Source organism: Cygnus atratus, chromosome 5 (genome assembly GCF_013377495.2).
Source record: "Cygnus atratus isolate AKBS03 ecotype Queensland, Australia chromosome 5, CAtr_DNAZoo_HiC_assembly, whole genome shotgun sequence".
Lineage (NCBI taxonomy): Eukaryota > Metazoa > Chordata > Aves > Anseriformes > Anatidae > Cygnus > Cygnus atratus.
This window is the reverse complement of record NC_066366.1, coordinates 41,178,826-41,195,639: the sequence shown is the minus strand read 5'-3', so window position 1 is coordinate 41,195,639 and position 16,814 is coordinate 41,178,826. Positions and strand designations below refer to the sequence as shown.

General features: G+C 43.6%; 2 protein-coding genes across 8 annotated transcripts in view; one reads left to right on the top strand and one right to left on the bottom strand.

Moving 5' to 3' along the window:
• Positions 1-6,324, bottom strand: part of LIN52 (lin-52 DREAM MuvB core complex component) — a 44,351-nt gene extending 38,027 nt beyond the window's left edge. For 3 of the 7 annotated variants that reach the window (XM_035539215.2, XM_035539212.2, XM_035539217.2), the window contains exons 1-5: positions 6,269-6,323; positions 6,118-6,192; positions 5,988-6,025; positions 5,573-5,639; positions 4,480-4,563 (exon numbers count right to left, since the gene is read on the bottom strand). In XM_035539215.2, the coding sequence (XP_035395108.1) occupies positions 4,480-4,563; positions 5,573-5,639; positions 5,988-6,025; positions 6,118-6,192; positions 6,269-6,287 (283 nt within the window). In that variant the 5' untranslated portion in view covers positions 6,288-6,323. The other 4 variants (XM_035539216.2, XM_035539211.2, XM_035539213.2 and 1 more) reach the window with 4 other exon arrangements.
• A 151-nt stretch (positions 6,325-6,475) lies between these two features.
• Positions 6,476-16,649, top strand: ALDH6A1 (aldehyde dehydrogenase 6 family member A1). The gene is made up of 12 exons (XM_035539210.2): positions 6,476-6,573; positions 6,714-6,776; positions 7,939-8,013; positions 9,376-9,537; positions 10,149-10,227; positions 10,767-11,069; positions 11,709-11,830; positions 12,073-12,262; positions 12,959-13,140; positions 14,418-14,597; positions 14,731-14,829; positions 15,142-16,649. The coding sequence occupies exons 1-12, from the start codon at positions 6,514-6,516 to the stop codon at positions 15,244-15,246; spliced, it is 1,620 nt and encodes a 539-aa protein (XP_035395103.1). The 5' UTR covers positions 6,476-6,513; the 3' UTR covers positions 15,247-16,649.
• The last annotated feature ends 165 nt before the right edge of the window (positions 16,650-16,814 follow it).

Sequence of the window (16,814 nt, the reverse complement as noted above, 5' to 3'; positions counted from 1 at the left end):
ATTCCTGGGCCCTTGACAGCCAGCATCAAGCAGCTCTTCCACTGTACACTAGCTATTCAATTTGCTTACACATGCTGAACACATATGGAAAATAAACAGGTGTTGCACAGAAGAAAATAGAAGCAAAGCGTATAGAGCTCAGTGAAAACCACAGCACACAAAACTATGGGGGACACTTGGCTGAATATTGTCAGGAACTGCCACATTGCTCTTAAGTATGAGGATTTGATATTGGAAAATATAGTCTCTTACATTCCTAATCTTACAGGAAGCGGAGCACAAAACAGCTCCAATTCCAAATGAAAATATAATCTAACATAAAATTATAGACTTACACTGCTGGTAGGGAAATTATAAGAGGTATTCATGTTTGTGGGGTTAGTTATCCCAAATTTTCTAATGTTTAAGACAGATGCTGCATACAAGCACCATTACCTTCCCCTTCCCAAATATATCAGGCCTTTAAAAGACCAGGCTTTTCAGGAAGTCTTATACTAATGAACTTCATTGCTGAAGCTACAGTATGACAGCACAGCAGCCTGATAATCATACTAGCACCAGTGAGATTTTATAAACAGGAAGCGTGGCTGTGATACTGGGCACATATACACTTCAGGACTTCTGAACTAATCTACCAAGTGGTACCTGAAGATGTTGAAGTTCATAGCAGGGCTTTCCAGAAGTCTCTGGACAACCACATTCCTTCAGAGATGCAATGCTTTCTCTGCTTCTCCATCCTACCTACTTTATCCTTTCACAAATGGGTTTGTTCCAAAGTTTGGCAAAACAAACAAAAACTTTAAAGAACACTATGCTTTATTCTGTGGTGCAAATAAGCTCTGAATTATGGAAGATTAGTCCATCTTTAATAGGCAGTTTAATGGCCTGCATCTTAGTAAAAGGGAAATGAATGTTTGGGAGAACATGCAGCCAGAACAAAACACACGCTCATTCATCATTTATTTGGTTAAAAAAAAACTTAGTATAGTTACAAGGTATCTGCCAAACATAAGCCTTTTAAGCTATGAAGAAAAAAGCCAAGTCAGCAATTGATTTTACGCAATTATGAACTCAATTCACTGGGTACCACTGAAGCTGGAGGAATTGGATAAACAACTGGAAAGATCAACAGCTACCTTATTCAGAAAGCAGTCACTGCTCCCTCAGAGAAGGAGGAGGGAACTGGCATTACCAAAAATTGCATTAACCGTTTCAGGTGGCAAATGTCTATCTCAAATTGTGACATTATCATCCCAAACTCTGAGACTGCTGTGTTATCGAATAAAGCTAGTGTAGTCCACACAGATGCGAGCCACACTACACAGAAATCTTAACAGAGGGCAAGATGCTCAACTCCTGAAATGCCCATCAAAATACTGGAGGAAGCTGTTAGCATTATCCCAGTTCGAATGACATTTGCTGCATCCGAGACCTCTGACATTAAAGGTCACCTCTGAAGTTTCTAGTTGCTGTTTGATGAACTTAGTGTTACAATCAAAGCAGGGCAAGTCTATTCAGATTCACCCAACAGAGAAATCTAGTCATGTTAACAATTTAATTTGATTCACAGAAACCAAGGGGCATTCAACAAAAAATAGGCCAGGTTATAGAAGGTAAAGGTAAGCCTACAGGAAAAAGAGGAGGAAAGTTAGTTACAAAGAGCATACATTTGTGAGAAGCACGGGAAAGCAAAAGAGACAGAGAAATCCATGGCCAAAAAGCTAGGGACAAATGGAACTACACATAAGAATGTGGAATCCATGTAGTATTCAACCATTCCTAGAGAAAAGCAGTAGTATAGTTTTGTTTCCTGTATTTGTCTAGAAATATAGCTTATACATTATGTCACAGATGAAAACATTTCATGAAAACATTTTCCTTTCTCGATAGCGCAGGTAGACATCATAACGTTCTTCTGAGTTAACTCTGTGTCATCAGACGTTGATAACTTGCATCCTGTATTTTTACTATATCTTGCCAAACGGTTCTGTGGACAGTGATGTTGACTGCCAGTAATCACTGGACCACTCAAGATGCTCCCAAAGACTGAAGAGCCTGCACTGGTATTTTTAAAGAATAAGCAGAATAACCCAAATGATTAGGAATATATCAGCCTTCTATTGGTCCCAGGCAAAATACTAAGGCAGTTCATCAGAATTTAAGAAAAAAGGCATATAATTAATTATTAATTTCAAACTATATCTTGTTAAATTCACTGCTCAGATCTCAATTTTAATGTCAGAATACTGCCTTGATAAAGAAAGCTTTTGAAGACCAGTCCCACAGTCACCACATGTGTACCCAGTCCCACATGTCACTTTGCCTCATGAATTATAATACAAATTTATAAGAAGGGTGCTGTGAACTGATTCTGTAACAGACCTCACAACAGAAATACAAAGTCACTAAATTGGTATATTTGTCATGGAGTGCTGCAGGAATTGTTCTGGTCCTGAACAGCATTTCATAAATAACCTGGACAAACACAGAAGCCTTTGAAAATACAAAGGAATTAAAATGTAGATGGGGAGCATTGGAAGGAAAAGCGAATAAGTTGCTGACACAACGAAGCAGGATTGTTTCTCACATAATACAGATGAAACCTGTGAAAGTACTGCCAAAAGGACGGTACACATTTAGAACAGGAAATGTGTCAAAAAATGTCTTGGGAAAAACGAACTTCAAATCATGACTGAAAGTGTACAATTTTACGAAGTATCAAGAATGCTATGAGAAGCTTCATGCTGCCACCTAGAGGAGATAGGTCAGGATGTTTTTTTAATCCTGTTTTTGATAAGCAGTTTCGACGATCAGCCACATAAAAACATGCTGTAATGCACTTCAATATACAAAGATACAATCAAGTCATATACCTCTGAACCAAAACCACAAGTCTCTTAACTTTAATAAACAGATCTTTTTTACATTTCTTCTTGTTTTCTCACTTATCTAAGTCTGCAAGAGAAAATAACTTAAAGACAGTATTGGAAAAAATGGTCCTGAGAGGCCCTGTTCAAACTCAGCACTTCATTTTCTGTGAAAGTTTTCCTAAAATAAATGTGTATGTTATGACATACAAAGCATTACATATATTACAGATTAAAGGAAAGTAGACTTCATCAACAAGTAGTTACAAACACGAAGAGAGCTTTCATAAGCCTTAGAAATTCAAGAAGTCAGTTACCATAGACTAATGGTTATAGCTCTCAGACCTCAAACGTTTTTTCCTCACTTGGTCTTCTTTTCATATTTATTTGTTCTCAGTAAAAATAAATAGAAATAAATGCAACATAAAAATTGCTAAGCTTTGTTCACTTGATGTAACTTAGGCTCTGCTTAAACTCCATTTAGCATAGCAAAGCTGCTTGGCTTTCTCAGTTAAGCTGCAGGCTTACAGGTCAATCAGCCAGTCTTTGTATTTGACTAAGATTTCCTTTGTTAAAGTATAACTTCTACTCCCCTAAATGCTTCTTACAATCTTAAAAGACATTAGCACTGAAAGTACAATAATTTTTCGAGTGCAGGGAGTGTGTTCAAACAGTCTTAATGATCTGTTGATAAAAAAAAGCATTAGAGCATTCTAGGCTTACAGTCAGTAAGCTTTCAAAGCTCTGCGCATAGCCCAAGAGTAACTGCGGCTAATGTCTACGATAGGCCAAAATTAAGCAAAAAAAAAAAGTTAAAATGTGTCAATATGCACAGGTAGTGCTTAAAGGAAGCACAATCCCCTTGAAATCTTCAAAGCTGGATCAACCTGTTCACAACAAAGTCCCAAATGTGATGATGAAAGCAACAGCTTCAAAAAAATTGATAAAAATTGGTTGTTGGTAAGTGGGATGAATGAAGGTCAATTTTAGTATGTACTGACAGCACCTCCCGCTACAGCTGACTATAGGAAAAAACACAGCAACTACAGAACCAGAAAGCAGCATGGGCACTAATTGCTAACAAGTAAAAGGTTCAACGTGTGGGTATTACATGAAGTTTCACACAAGTACTGCCACAAGTATTCTGAGAAATAGCTTCAGCATCTGTGCAGGAAGCGAAGCAAAGTTACCTGATTTATTTAAGTCAAATGTAAGTCAAAGTGATATCTGGTAATTACTGCTAGGATATTTTCCCCCACGCAGATAGGCTGTAAGCTGGAGAAGTAGGCATTCTGTTCTGCAGGTGCCCTCTCCCTGTTTTTGAAGGTCACAAATTACTGCGTTATCTTATCACATTACTAGACCTTAATATTCAAAATAGAAGTCAAAACCCAAAAGATAAGAAATTCTAAATGTTAGGTTTCGTTGCACCAGGGTAGACTTGTTCAGGGCAGCACACTTCCCCATCAGAAGATCTCCTAGTGCACCACCGCAGTGGTGAGATATTTACCAAATCCGCCAACACACTTTTCCAACTACTTGTGTACTAGAAGTGCATGTTTTAGTGGGAGGATTTGCAACGCAGCCAGTCACATCCACGCATAGAACTTACATTCATCCAACCCCAGCTGGTAAGCCAAGTTCTGCAGGCCACGAACCTTCTCCATCAGGTTAGCTGTAGTGAGGCTCCCCAGCTCTAAAAAGAGAGAAAAGCATGATTTTTAACGCTGTCTACAGACCTCTAGCGGCAGTTTATATGTTTACTATTTCACAAAGCATTCAAGTAATGCTTTCTACAATTTCAATTTGAACTGTACAGAATATGTTCTTTAATCCTTACAACTCAGACATGAGAACCAGCAAAAAGTTACAGCCATATAAAAAGCAATTTGTCCTACTTCCATCACAGAACAATTCAGCTGCAATTCACGTGAGAAAGAAGAGCAAGCTCAAGGACGATTGCTACAAACGACTGTAATATGCAGCAAATCCATATGCTAGCTAGCCTTTCTGCAGCTTTTCAAACAGCCTTACAAACAACATTTCCACTGGAGATCTCAGTTACAAGAGTGAAAACACATGCACACAGCATCATTCAACAAGCCACTCAAGAAATCTAAGCTGGTCACCAAGCTTAATCATTTGAGGTCTACCAAAAAAACCTTATGCCTCTTCTCAAACAACAGGAGACACCTATTGTATTTCTACAGTAAAATATTAGTAAGAGAGGTAACTGAAACATTATATATAATGTTACACAGGTTTAACTAGTTCTTACTTGCTTGTTTTGAAAAAACAGACAGCCTTTGATGTCAGGATATTTTCCTGGAGATGACAGGAGTAACAAAAAATTGAGGTAATTGACAAGATAAAGAGACTACTAATCTAGATCCTTCAGCTGGAGATTCTGCAAATACAAGGGCTAGAGATCAAAGGCCACAGGGCTCACTGATAGGAGTTTCTTGCTTTCAGAAGTAAAATAAAGTAATGGGATAATGAAAAAAGTAGTAAAAAGAATAAAAGCACAAACTGTTACGCATCCAAGGCAAAAACTCTGAAATAAACATTGAATAGCACAGAAGGACCACTCCCCGTCCCTACACCTCCAGAAGGGTTCAGAAGCAAGCCCTTTAACCCTTCTTTTTTGTAAGGAAGGAATTCCCACCTGCTTTGACAACCACACCCTCCCCAGCACCCGTACTCACCCTTTAACATATCTATATCGTCATTTTCCAGCTCAGCCATCCATTTGGGAGGAGAACTTGTAATAGGCTGGTTTGGAAAAGAAAAACAAGAAGCGGAAGACAGACCACGCTCAGACAAGGGCATCTTTGGGAACATACAAGAAAGTTTGAACTAGAACTTAAGGCCAGTTAAACTGACAGGAAAGATGAGGGTTCCAGGTGCTCTGTGGGGATAGTTTAACACTTAGTCTTGTTTTCTAGCTTCCCCTAGACGCTTTAAGGGTTAAAGCAGGGCAGTAACACCCACAAACTAAGGAGAGGACCCCAGAGGAGACTTCCCTAAAGCTTAAAGCCTTTCCTTCCACCCCAGGCCCCAGAGGGGAGGCTCAGCCAGGACGCGGGCAGCAGCACAGGAGACCCGGGGCGGGCGACTTACGCTTTTGAAGGAGGCGGCGAACTCGGCGACTCCCGGCACTGCAAGAGAGAGACCGGCGGTGAGCGGGGCGGGCAGGGGGAACGCACCCCGCCGCGGCTCCCCACCCGACCAAGAGGCCCCCAAAACTCACGCTGCTCGGGCCACAGGTCCGGGGAGGCCCGGTCCAGCTTCTCGAAGCTCAGCAGCGAGGCCTCCAAGTCGGCGCCTGCAAGAGACGGCGGTGAGGGGGCGCCCGGGCCCGACACCCACCCCCCCCCTCACCCCTACACCCCGCGCCTCACCGTCCGCGGCAGCCGCCATCTTGCCGCGTCACGTGAGCACGGCCGGGAGGGGAGGGGAGGGGAGGGGAGGGGGGAGGTAAAAATTCCGCCTTCGGCCGCGCGGCCAATCGGCGGCCCGGAGCGGGGGGCGGTGGGGGCAGAGGGGCGGGGCGAGGGCGAGGCCGCTGCCCGGCGGGCCAATGGGAGGGAGGGGGCGGGGCGAGGGCCGCCGCTGAGGGGCGGCGGGGCAGGGACCCTCGGCCGGCATGGCGGCGGCGGCGGCAGCGCGGGGGGCCTGGGGCGGGCGGCGGCGCGTGGCGCTGGGGGTGAGGCGGCGGGGCCGGGGCCGCGGCGACAGCCCCGGGACCCTGCGGCGGCCTCGGGTCGGGGGAGGCGGCGGGGGGGAGGGTCCGGGGTGGCGGTGAGGAGCCCCGCTAACCGTGCCGTTATCTGCGTGTGTTATCAGCTGCCGCGGAGGGCCGGGGTGCCGTGGATCGCCTCAGCCGCCGCCTCCTCGTCCTCCTCTGTGGTGAGTGCCCGCGGCGGGCCCCCCGGGAGGGGGGTGTGAGGGTGTGGGGGTGCCCCCCCCCCCCGGCCGCGGGGAGCTGCTGCTTGGCGTGCGTGGCTTTCCTGCCCCTTCCAAGTAACCCAAAACCGCAGAAATTCCGCCGCACCGAGGTCCGGGTGAGGCGCTGAGCTCGTGGGTCCGCTACAGGTGCGCCCACACGTGGCTAGCGGAGGGCTGGTGGCCACAGGGGGGTGTGTTCGGCACCACCACAGGGCCTCCCCTGGCAGCCGAGGTGCTCAGGTGCGCTGCGCTCCCCTCCGGGGTCCGCAGAGGATTTGCGCTTTCGCAAGCGCGGCCCTCTGCCCTGCTTCTCCAGGTGTGACCACCCACGTAATCGCCTGCAAGGGTTTTTTTTTTCTTTCGACCCACCGCCCTGGTGTTACCCCCCTGCTTATCCGTTACCAGCGTTGTTACAGCTCTCATCTCAGCCCCGCTTTCTCAGCTTCTTGCAGCTCTTGCTGCCCTTTTGCTTCCCACTCATCCTGTTTCACTGCCATCACTTGTCCAAGCCAGTCCCATTTATCTTCCTAATTCTTCCTCTGATCTCCCTACATTGTACCATGGATAGCATCCCAACCCTCTTATTCCTCCTCCCTTATTCCAAACCTTCCTTTTCCTCTCCCCTGCACGTGAGTTGGGAAGTTGTGTCCTCCGAGCTGCCTGCCAGGACGATCGCTGTGAACTCAGCACCTACAGGTTCCTTGCCCACAGTTGCAGAACCACAGGGAAGTAGGGAAAGGCCAATTTAGTGCCTGCAGCTATGAGCTTGCGAGATGAACCCGCTTAGTGGTTTGATGGGAAAGGAACATAGTACAGTTTGTACCGGGTAGGTGAAATCCTCACAAAGTGAATTATTAACTGTTTTTTTCTAAACACTTACGAATTGCAGGTTTTTAATTTTCTTAGTAACATAGTGTTTAAGTAGATTGAAACAGCTCTGAACATAAATCTAGCAGTGTATTTTTTCTGTAACAGCTTTTGAAAGAACTTTAGCCATTTTGCTCTAAAGTGGGGGAAAAATGGGGCTTAGTGGTAAATGGAGACCTACATGTAATGAGGCACATTGGCACGTGGGCACCTTGAGACAAAGATCACTCACTGGCCTGCGTTTTGTCCTCCACAGCCAACAACCAAACTGTTCATCGATGGGAAGTTTGTTGAATCCAAAACTACAGAATGGATCGATATCCACAACCCAGTGAGTGAAGCAGCCTCTGCTTATATACTAACGATCGCTGTGCAGCAAGGGTCTGTGCTTCCATTGAATCGTTTGGCGAAAGGGGAAAGTATATGTCTTTCTTGAGAAAGCTTAGTCTTGGAGCTTAAGATGGATTTAGCACTGTGTAATTGCTTCTCAGTTTCCTCTTCACACGAAATGTTAGTCTTAGGAAAGTGATGACCTTCTTTATCTCCCCTGTGTAGTAAAACCTTGATCTCTGAAGAGGAAGCTTAAATCCTGCTTACTGTATTTTGCTCATAGAAAGGCTCTGTGATTAGTATGTCAGAACTTCAGGTGGCTTCCTTTCACCCTGTATGTGTGCAACCTGATACGATTTGATGCCAGCTGTATGTAAAGTCCTGATAGAGATCGATTTCACTCTCAGACCAAGGTAAAAAATCTTGGCAGCTGAAGCTTCTCTCCTTTGAGAGAGTTTCCATCTCTGCACCATAATATTCACTGTGAATTTAGAGGCTGGATGCTGTGCAGTGCAAAATGAACTTAGATGAGTAGCACTTGCACTTGCCTGAGTCCTGCACCAAAGGGCTCAGAATTCTGACCCTCGCAGTAAGGATTTGGACAGCAGTTTTTAAAAACTTGTCTGTAAAGACCTATTTTGATTTGCTTTGTGGAAGTGTTCAGGGCAGCAAGCTGTGTTCATGAAGCTCATTTGGTCTCTATAGGGCAAACAACGTTCTTTTTTTTTTTTCTAAGTAGTTTCTCTCTTAGTGACCTACCTGATGTTTTTGTCATGTCAAAGCAGACTTAATTTTTAAGTGTGCATGAGAAGGAGGTCAAACCAACAAAGACAAGCTCTAAAAGCTAAAATACTATAGCACTAAGGTTGCTCATAAAGATCTTTTTTCAGCCTAGTGACCTAGGTAAACTAACATCAGTGCCAATTGCACAATTATGTGCTGCTCTTTGCAAAGCAACCTTGCTTTGTTTAATGCACAAGAGCAAATGAGCCAAGACGATACAGAGAGAAAAGGCCGTAGGCCACAGAAACCTTTGTCTTACGCTCTCTAGAAGCTGAAAAATATATCAGACAAGTCACTTCAACTCCATCTTGGAAGTCAGCACTGCATTTACAGCTTTCTGCGTGCCTGTTGTGAGATGTATAGAGTATGGGTTTTCAGAAGTACGAAATACGTAGAATTCCTGTTGTAGCCCAGGCCTTTTGCCTGTTCCACAGGAGGAATGTCTCTTCTCCTTCCCCCTCAGAAGGACACCTCCTTTTAGAATAAGGATTTTAAGCATGTGCTGTGAGGGACTGTTGAATGGTTGTCAGGGAGAGCTGGAAAAAGTGGGGTTTTGATGCAATTTGTTCTTTTCCATCAGGCTACCAACGAAGTGGTTGCTCGCGTACCGAAAGCTACACCCAGTGAGATGGAGGCAGCTGTGGCTTCTTGCAAAAAGGCTTTCTGGAACTGGTCAGAAACATCTGTCTTGAGTCGCCAGCAAATCTTCCTGCGTTATCAACAGCTCATCAAAGACAATCTGGTGAGACGCTACATCTGTGTGTGACGGCTGTTGCTGAATGCCTTGTAGCTGACTCGGTGAAAGAAATTGAGTCTCAGGCTTTATCTGAATTCTTGATGAGGTCTTGCTACCATAATTGAGCTGACAGAGTCACTGTCATGTAGAGGTGAGGCAAAGCACTTCCCAGGCAAATGTGGCTACAGAGGCAGTGCTTCTTCAGGAGTATTATTGTGCATTTGTTCCTTTGACCAAAGGACCACAGGAGGAACTTTCAACCTGGATGGAGAATGTGCCAGTTGACAAAGACAAGTGGGAGAAGCACGTTACTATGTTTTTGGATTCCACAGATTTTTCTGTGTGTCTTTGTGACATGTGAAAGCAGTAGAATATAAGCCAACCTCCAGCTGTTTTTTGTTCTTGTTGTTTTTAAATATCACCTGTGCAACTTATTGTCCACAATTATTGTCAACTTATTGCTTATTGTCAACAAGGAGCAAATCAGCCCGTGCAGGCTTTCCCAGGGTCTACTCAGACTGTTCAGCTGATGTTCAGCTCTCTGTAAACTTAACCCTGCAGCCTATGTCCTGGCAGGCACTTCAGTAACATTCATAAACTTTGTTTTCCGTTTTCAGAAAGAAATTTCAAAACTCATCACCTTCGAGCAAGGGAAGACCCTGGCTGATGCTGAGGGAGATGTGTTCCGAGGCCTCCGTAAGCTGCTGGCTCCTCCTGTTACAAAAGGGGCTTTCAGATCCCTTAGGAAGGGAGGAGGTCTCCTGAGCAACTGTTTGCTCCAGGAGTTTGTACGTGTAGCTGCCTCCAAAGCCTCCTTCTAAAAGAAAAAGGGCAGTTGTAGCTCCGAACCTGAAATATTCCCTTAGATCAGGCTTCCTTAAATCACTTCCAAGTTATTAAATCCTTCCTTTTCCTGGGAGTGACTACAAATTGCTGCAAAGGGATTGTTCTCATATGTTGAATCGCAGCTGGTACACTAAAACCACATCTGTACTTTTACCGGGGCTGTTGTGTCTGTGCGCCTATCACAGTGGCATATAATGTACTCAGGAGAGAATCCATTCACAATAAGCTCACAGTACTTGGCAGAGCAAAGGGATTTTCTGGAGCACAATGAGTTTTAAGTTGTGGGAAAAGGCTGGAAGAACGACTTGGGTCAAGGCAGTGGTGAGAAGGGAGTTTGGGGACTGACTGTTAACAGATCACCCAGTGGCATATTGCCCTTTCTGCTGCAGAGGTGGTGGAACATGCTTGCAGCGTGACATCCCTCATACTGGGAGAGACAATGCCCTCCATCACTAAAGACATGGACACTTACACCTACCGTCTGCCTCTGGGTGTGTGCGCTGGCATTGCGCCGTTCAACTTCCCAGCCATGATTCCTCTGTGGATGTTCCCCATGGCTATGGTTTGCGGGAACACGTTCCTGATGAAACCATCGGAGCGTGTACCAGGAGCACTCATGTTCCTTGCCAAGCTGTTTCAGGATGCTGGTGCCCCGGATGGGACCCTGAATATCATCCATGGACAGCATGAAGGTAATAATAGCCCTGCTTGGGAGATGGCTGGAGTATGCAAGTGTTGTGATGTACGTTTAGTGGAGGTGCTAAAACAAGTTGGAGCGTCTGATCCTACTGCTGGTAGATAAGTTTGTAAAGGTGCTTGAAAACTCTTGATGGAGGGGAAATGGGGTGACAGGAAGATTCTCTAGCATGTTGCATCAAATATTTTGGGAGATAAGGTGGCAAGAATTTGGGGGGCTAGGGTCTGAATTTCCAAGGTATGCAAGTGTTCAAATTCTCTTTAGCTACCTAAGCTTCAGTTGAAATAAGCAGATAAATCATCTTGGTGTTTACCAAGGAAAACTAAACAAAAATTAAATGCCTCACTGGCTATGCAGTGGACACCAGTATTCTAGTTCCTAAGCAGATTATTTTCCAAAGCACTCAATTAAATTCAGAACCCAAGGATAAAAATAACCAACAGTAAATTTGTTTCAGCATCACTTGGGCACCTTGGGAATGGCCACCATGAGCACTGAAATGTGACTCAGATGTAGGAAACAGAGGCAAGAATTCTGATACGAAGAAAGATGCGTAGATTTAGCAGTGTGGGGATGGGGACAGAGGGAAATGTTTGTGCACCACAATATATAATATCTTATTTCCTATTTAAAGCTGTGAATTTCATTTGTGACCATCCGGATATCAGAGCAATCAGCTTTGTGGGATCTAATCAGGCCGGCGAGTACATCTATGAGAGAGGATCCCGGAATGGCAAGAGAGTCCAGGCTAACATGGTAATGCCACCGAACGGAGCACACGGCAGCACCCAGACTGCCTCTCTCTGTGCATGTTAAAACAGAACACACCAGTCGGCAGCAGAAGCTGACTTTCCTTCTGAGAGTTAAGTGTGGAGGCCGCCCTTCTTGCCAGCCTGCTGGTAGCCTTCAGAGCTACTATAACAAGATACTGCCAAAGAGCTAGAAAAGAAGTGGGCGGGGGTGGTTAATGATGGGAGGCCCTATGTTTTATATTTCAGGGGGCAAAGAACCATGGCGTGGTGATGCCTGATGCCAACAAGGAGAACACCTTGAACCAGCTGGTTGGAGCTGCTTTTGGAGCAGCCGGCCAACGCTGCATGGCCCTGTCTACAGCAATTCTAGTGGGAGAAGCACAGAAATGGCTGCCAGAGCTGGTGGAAAGAGCCAAAAATCTACGCGTAAATGCAGGTACAGACTCAGATAATGTCTTATTAGGTACTTCACTTCTGTACAGCTGTGGCTTTTTAGGTTGGTGTATCTGCCATACTGTGGTGTATCCCTTGAAGCTGCTAGCTCCATAGGTTTGGTCCGTAGTTATGGGAGCTAGCAGATTATCTGGAGTGGGACAAAGCCCTAGACTCGGAGTTAGGAATGTGTAGGAAGGCTTGGCAATACAACTGATGCACAGTTTATAGAATTGGCTTTGTTTTAACTGGAACTTTGAGGTTATGTCCTATGTAGAACACAAACCTACCATTAATATAACAGTCTCACTTAGAGATCCTTCCAATGTGTAGTAAGCATGCAATATGAGGAAAAAATGGAAACAAGCACTTTAGAAAAACTAAACGTTAATTCTAGGAGAATTCTCCTAACTTTCATTTATTTTTGATGAAGTCTTGCAAAGAAGAAAACTTTTCTTTCTAAGAAGGATCTGTTGTTGAATTTTAGCTTTCTGGTGATCTAAAACTGTGCTTATGCCTTCTCTTGTTTGTTGATTATGAGTTGCAGGCTATTACCTCAGTTCATTAATGCCTCAAATCTTTGTTCTGTGTCTCAGAAACATCAGACTTTTCCTGCCAGTGTAGTTACTTCCATGATACATACGAAGAGGAAACTGTAAGAGTTAATTTTTTTTTTTTTTTTGTCTCTGCCTCTTTGCAGGAGACCAGCCTGGAGCAGATCTAGGGCCTCTAATCAGTCCCCAAGCTAAGGAACGTGTTTGCCATCTGATTGAGAAAGGAGTAAAAGAAGGTGCAAGTCTTCTTCTGGATGGCCGTAATATCAAAGTGAAGGGCTATGAAAATGGCAATTTTGTTGGACCAACAATCCTTGCCAATGTCAAGGTAACATAACCAAAACTTGATGCTGTATAACGCAGGGTCACTTGAAAAATGGGTTAGCCAAAATCAGGCAAGAATCACCAGGTAGAAGTCTCGTAAATAGCTCAGCTTTCTCTTGCACAATCCCAGTAAAGTGCTGATTGTAATGCTGTTGTGATGAAAGAATCCAGGGGAGCAGAACAAACTGAATAAAGTTGATAATCTTAACTTTATTGGAATGCAGCCAATTAAAGGAACACATGGGCAATTTGTACTGCGTCAAAATAAATATCCATTGGGCACAGTGTACTTTCTGTCGTAATGGCCAGCAGCAGATGTCTAAAAAGAGTATGACTAACAGCCAGACTTAAAATTTTCCTTTCTCCATTATACATTCCTGCAATTTGCAACTTAAGGACTTGTAGAAATAAAAGTTAAATATTTGTGCAAGTCTTCACAAGAGTAATTATGGGGCAAGGTACAAAAGCTGTTTGAATAATTCAACATATTCACAGTTTTACTGAAACAGCCTCTCAATATAGTGCATGGTGTGCAACAGATGGGTGCTACTGTGGGGGAATATTAATTGTGGCCCTCTTGGTGAGTGATTACATGACAATGCACCGATCTTGATAGTTCTGCTATTGTACTTTGTATTAGGATTTTATGGATTAAGTGCTATCATATATTTCAGGCTTTTAATCTATCTCATAATTTAATTGCATTGTTTTCATTAAACATCTTAAAGTACTTCACTTTCCTTTGCTGCATTGTAAATAGTTAGGTATTCAATAGTAAAAGTTTCACTGAGATTTTTTGATTTGTAGTTTTTTATACACTAATAAGGTTATCAGTAGCCACAGAAAACTCGTCAGATGAATGTTTTGTAGTTTGTTGTGTTAGTTATTAATGATTCAAGTACTCTAACTGGTGCTTTTGTATTTGTCAAATACTGCTAATTATGAGACACAAATCCCGGGCACTGACTTATAGAGGAGTAAACTATCCTGAATTAATCCTGGCTTTAATCAGCCTTGATCAAAGGCCTAACTTGTAACTCAGGTCACGCAGGTAGTAGAAGCAGAAAACATTTTAGCAGTTACAAATGGTGCCCTCTTTAGTGGACTAGATAGATGGCAGGGCAGGGGAAATGGTGGAATGGCAAGCAGGACTGAAGGACGGATGGCCTGCGGCAATGCAGTGTGATGGGTGTTCCTAGGAATATCCTGAGGATGAGCAGTATGTGTATTTACCATATGCTATTTCCTACAGTCTGCTTTTTCTGCTGTTTGTCTTGGCAGCCAAACATGACTTGCTACAAGGAGGAAATCTTTGGGCCTGTCCTGGTGGTTCTGGAAGCAGACACTTTGGATGATGCAATTAAGATGGTGAACAATAACCCCTATGGAAATGGAACCGCAATCTTCACCACCAATGGAGCCACAGCTCGGAAATATTCTCACTTAGTAGATGTGGGGCAGGTATGTTCAAGCTAGAATTGTTCCTATGGTTGTTGTTTTCACCATGAGTAGCCATCCAGCTATAGTGACTGATCACTGACTATCTGCTACTTCTTTACCTTGTGATTAATATGACAGTTCTCCTTTGCTTTAGGTGGGAGTCAATGTTCCAATCCCAGTACCTCTGCCCATGTTCTCTTTCACCGGTTCTCGTGCTTCTTTCAGAGGAGACACTAATTTCTATGGCAAACAGGTAACTTGCTGATTCAGAGTACTCTCTTGATTTGTTATAAATCAGGTTAGAAATGGCAATGGGGAGATGATCATCAGATCTACCTTACTGGGTGGAGATTTGAGAAGGGAGCAAGAACTAAGTATCAGGTTTTCTCATAGGACCAGAGTCTTTAGGGAGCTGTTGAAAGGAACAGGCTGACAAGAATTGATCCCACAGAGGAAAACTCAAACCCTTGTAGACAGAGCAAAAACTGCTTGTTACATCTGTGGTGCAGATCTGAAGAATTCCTAAAGCCAAACATCTGACCCTTGTGTCTCTCCTTTCCCCCAGGGAGTGCAGTTCTACACACAGCTGAAAACAATCATTTCTCAATGGAAAGAGGAAGATGCCACTGTTACCAAGCCTGCTGTGGTTATGCCAACTATGGGGAACTAAATCAGCCTTCACAGATGCTGACCTTGGTTCCCTTCTCCTTCCATGTTGCACTTTCCAGCTTTGTCCTGACTGTCATCATTTCCTTGGGAAACAGAAAGCTCCATTTTCTATGGGCCTTTTTTTCTGTCTAGATCAGGCAGGCTCATGTAATGCACAGTCTGGGTTTTCTGTTGCTGTCAGTGTTTTTTGGCTAGCTGAACACAATTTTTTTTAATAACCTGTCACAGAGGAAAAAAATCTAATTGAAAGGGAAGACAGATGAGCCTTAACGTGTGTTTCTTTCCAGACCCTCTGAACTTGAACACTACTCTGCTTTCCACTGCAGTATCTTTAGCCTTAGTGACTCAGTACTGGCTACATCTTGTAGCAGTTTTCTTTACCACTTTCTTACATGTTAAGATTTTGAGCTAACCTTACTCAGATGAGTACTCAGTTTGAGTGACATAACTGGGACATCTTGGATGTCTCATGGAAATGACTTCTACATACAACGAAGACAGCAAGTTTGGGAGTTGAAAACGTCAGTTTTTCATCTGTTGAGCAGTTTCCAAAACACTTCAGAAATGGCTTTCTAAGCATTTTTCAGGAAAGCATATTTGCTTGTCTGAGGATGAAAGAAATTCCTGTATGGGACAGTGACCTTCACTGTGCCTCTGACAGCTCGAAAACTTCTGTTCCTGGTGTGTGTGCAGATTGTATTCTCCAGCTTGCTGTCAATTCCGTTATACCTAGAAGTTGGTTGGTGCCTTTTTACTGTGCTAACAGAAATGTGCCTACAGGTCCTGTAAGATAATGAAACTGTGGAAGCAGAAACATGTTTGTATGTCTTGAATCACAGGATCATGTGAGTCTGGGTGGTAAGAAAAGTAGACAGGTCAGTAGGAAGAGAGACCATGTTTTAATCACAAAACAGCCAGGCCTGTTTTGTTTCTTTTCCTGACTATAGCTGTATTTCTTGTGGTGATTGATTGACACCTTGTGACGTTTGCTCAAACACACTCACGTTCCCTAGGGACTGCAGGTCCCATTGCAAGAGAAGGGTAAGTCTTGGTATAACCTGTTCTTAAGAATATGTGCATTTGGAGCTGGAGAGCCTCTACTTTTATTCTTGCATCCTCGAAGATGATGCAGCCATGAGGGATCTGCAGGGAGCTCATTCAAGTACTCATGGAAAAATAACATTATTCTAATGATTGTAATCATTACTTGTTCTAATTAAACAACTTGAATGTGAAGACTTTGTATCCTGCCTTCAGATTAAGATTCCTTGTAAGTGACAGTTATGTATTTAGTGGATCCACAGCAGTTACTCTTATGTTTGTATCTTACTTTTTCTTCTGCTATACTCTAGAGGGAAATTCTCACCTTGCAATTTGATTGTGAATTAAAAAAATTTGCTAATACATTGCTGCAGAAAATGACTGTTCCTTGGTAAGATATTCTGTAGGTGTTACAGTGACTTTGTTCCCCTTCACAGAGGCTGGTCTGTGTTTCCTGTAACCAGTGTATACATCTCCCTTTTATAGTATTTCAAGAACTTCTGCACCAATATTTTCATACAGCATTTC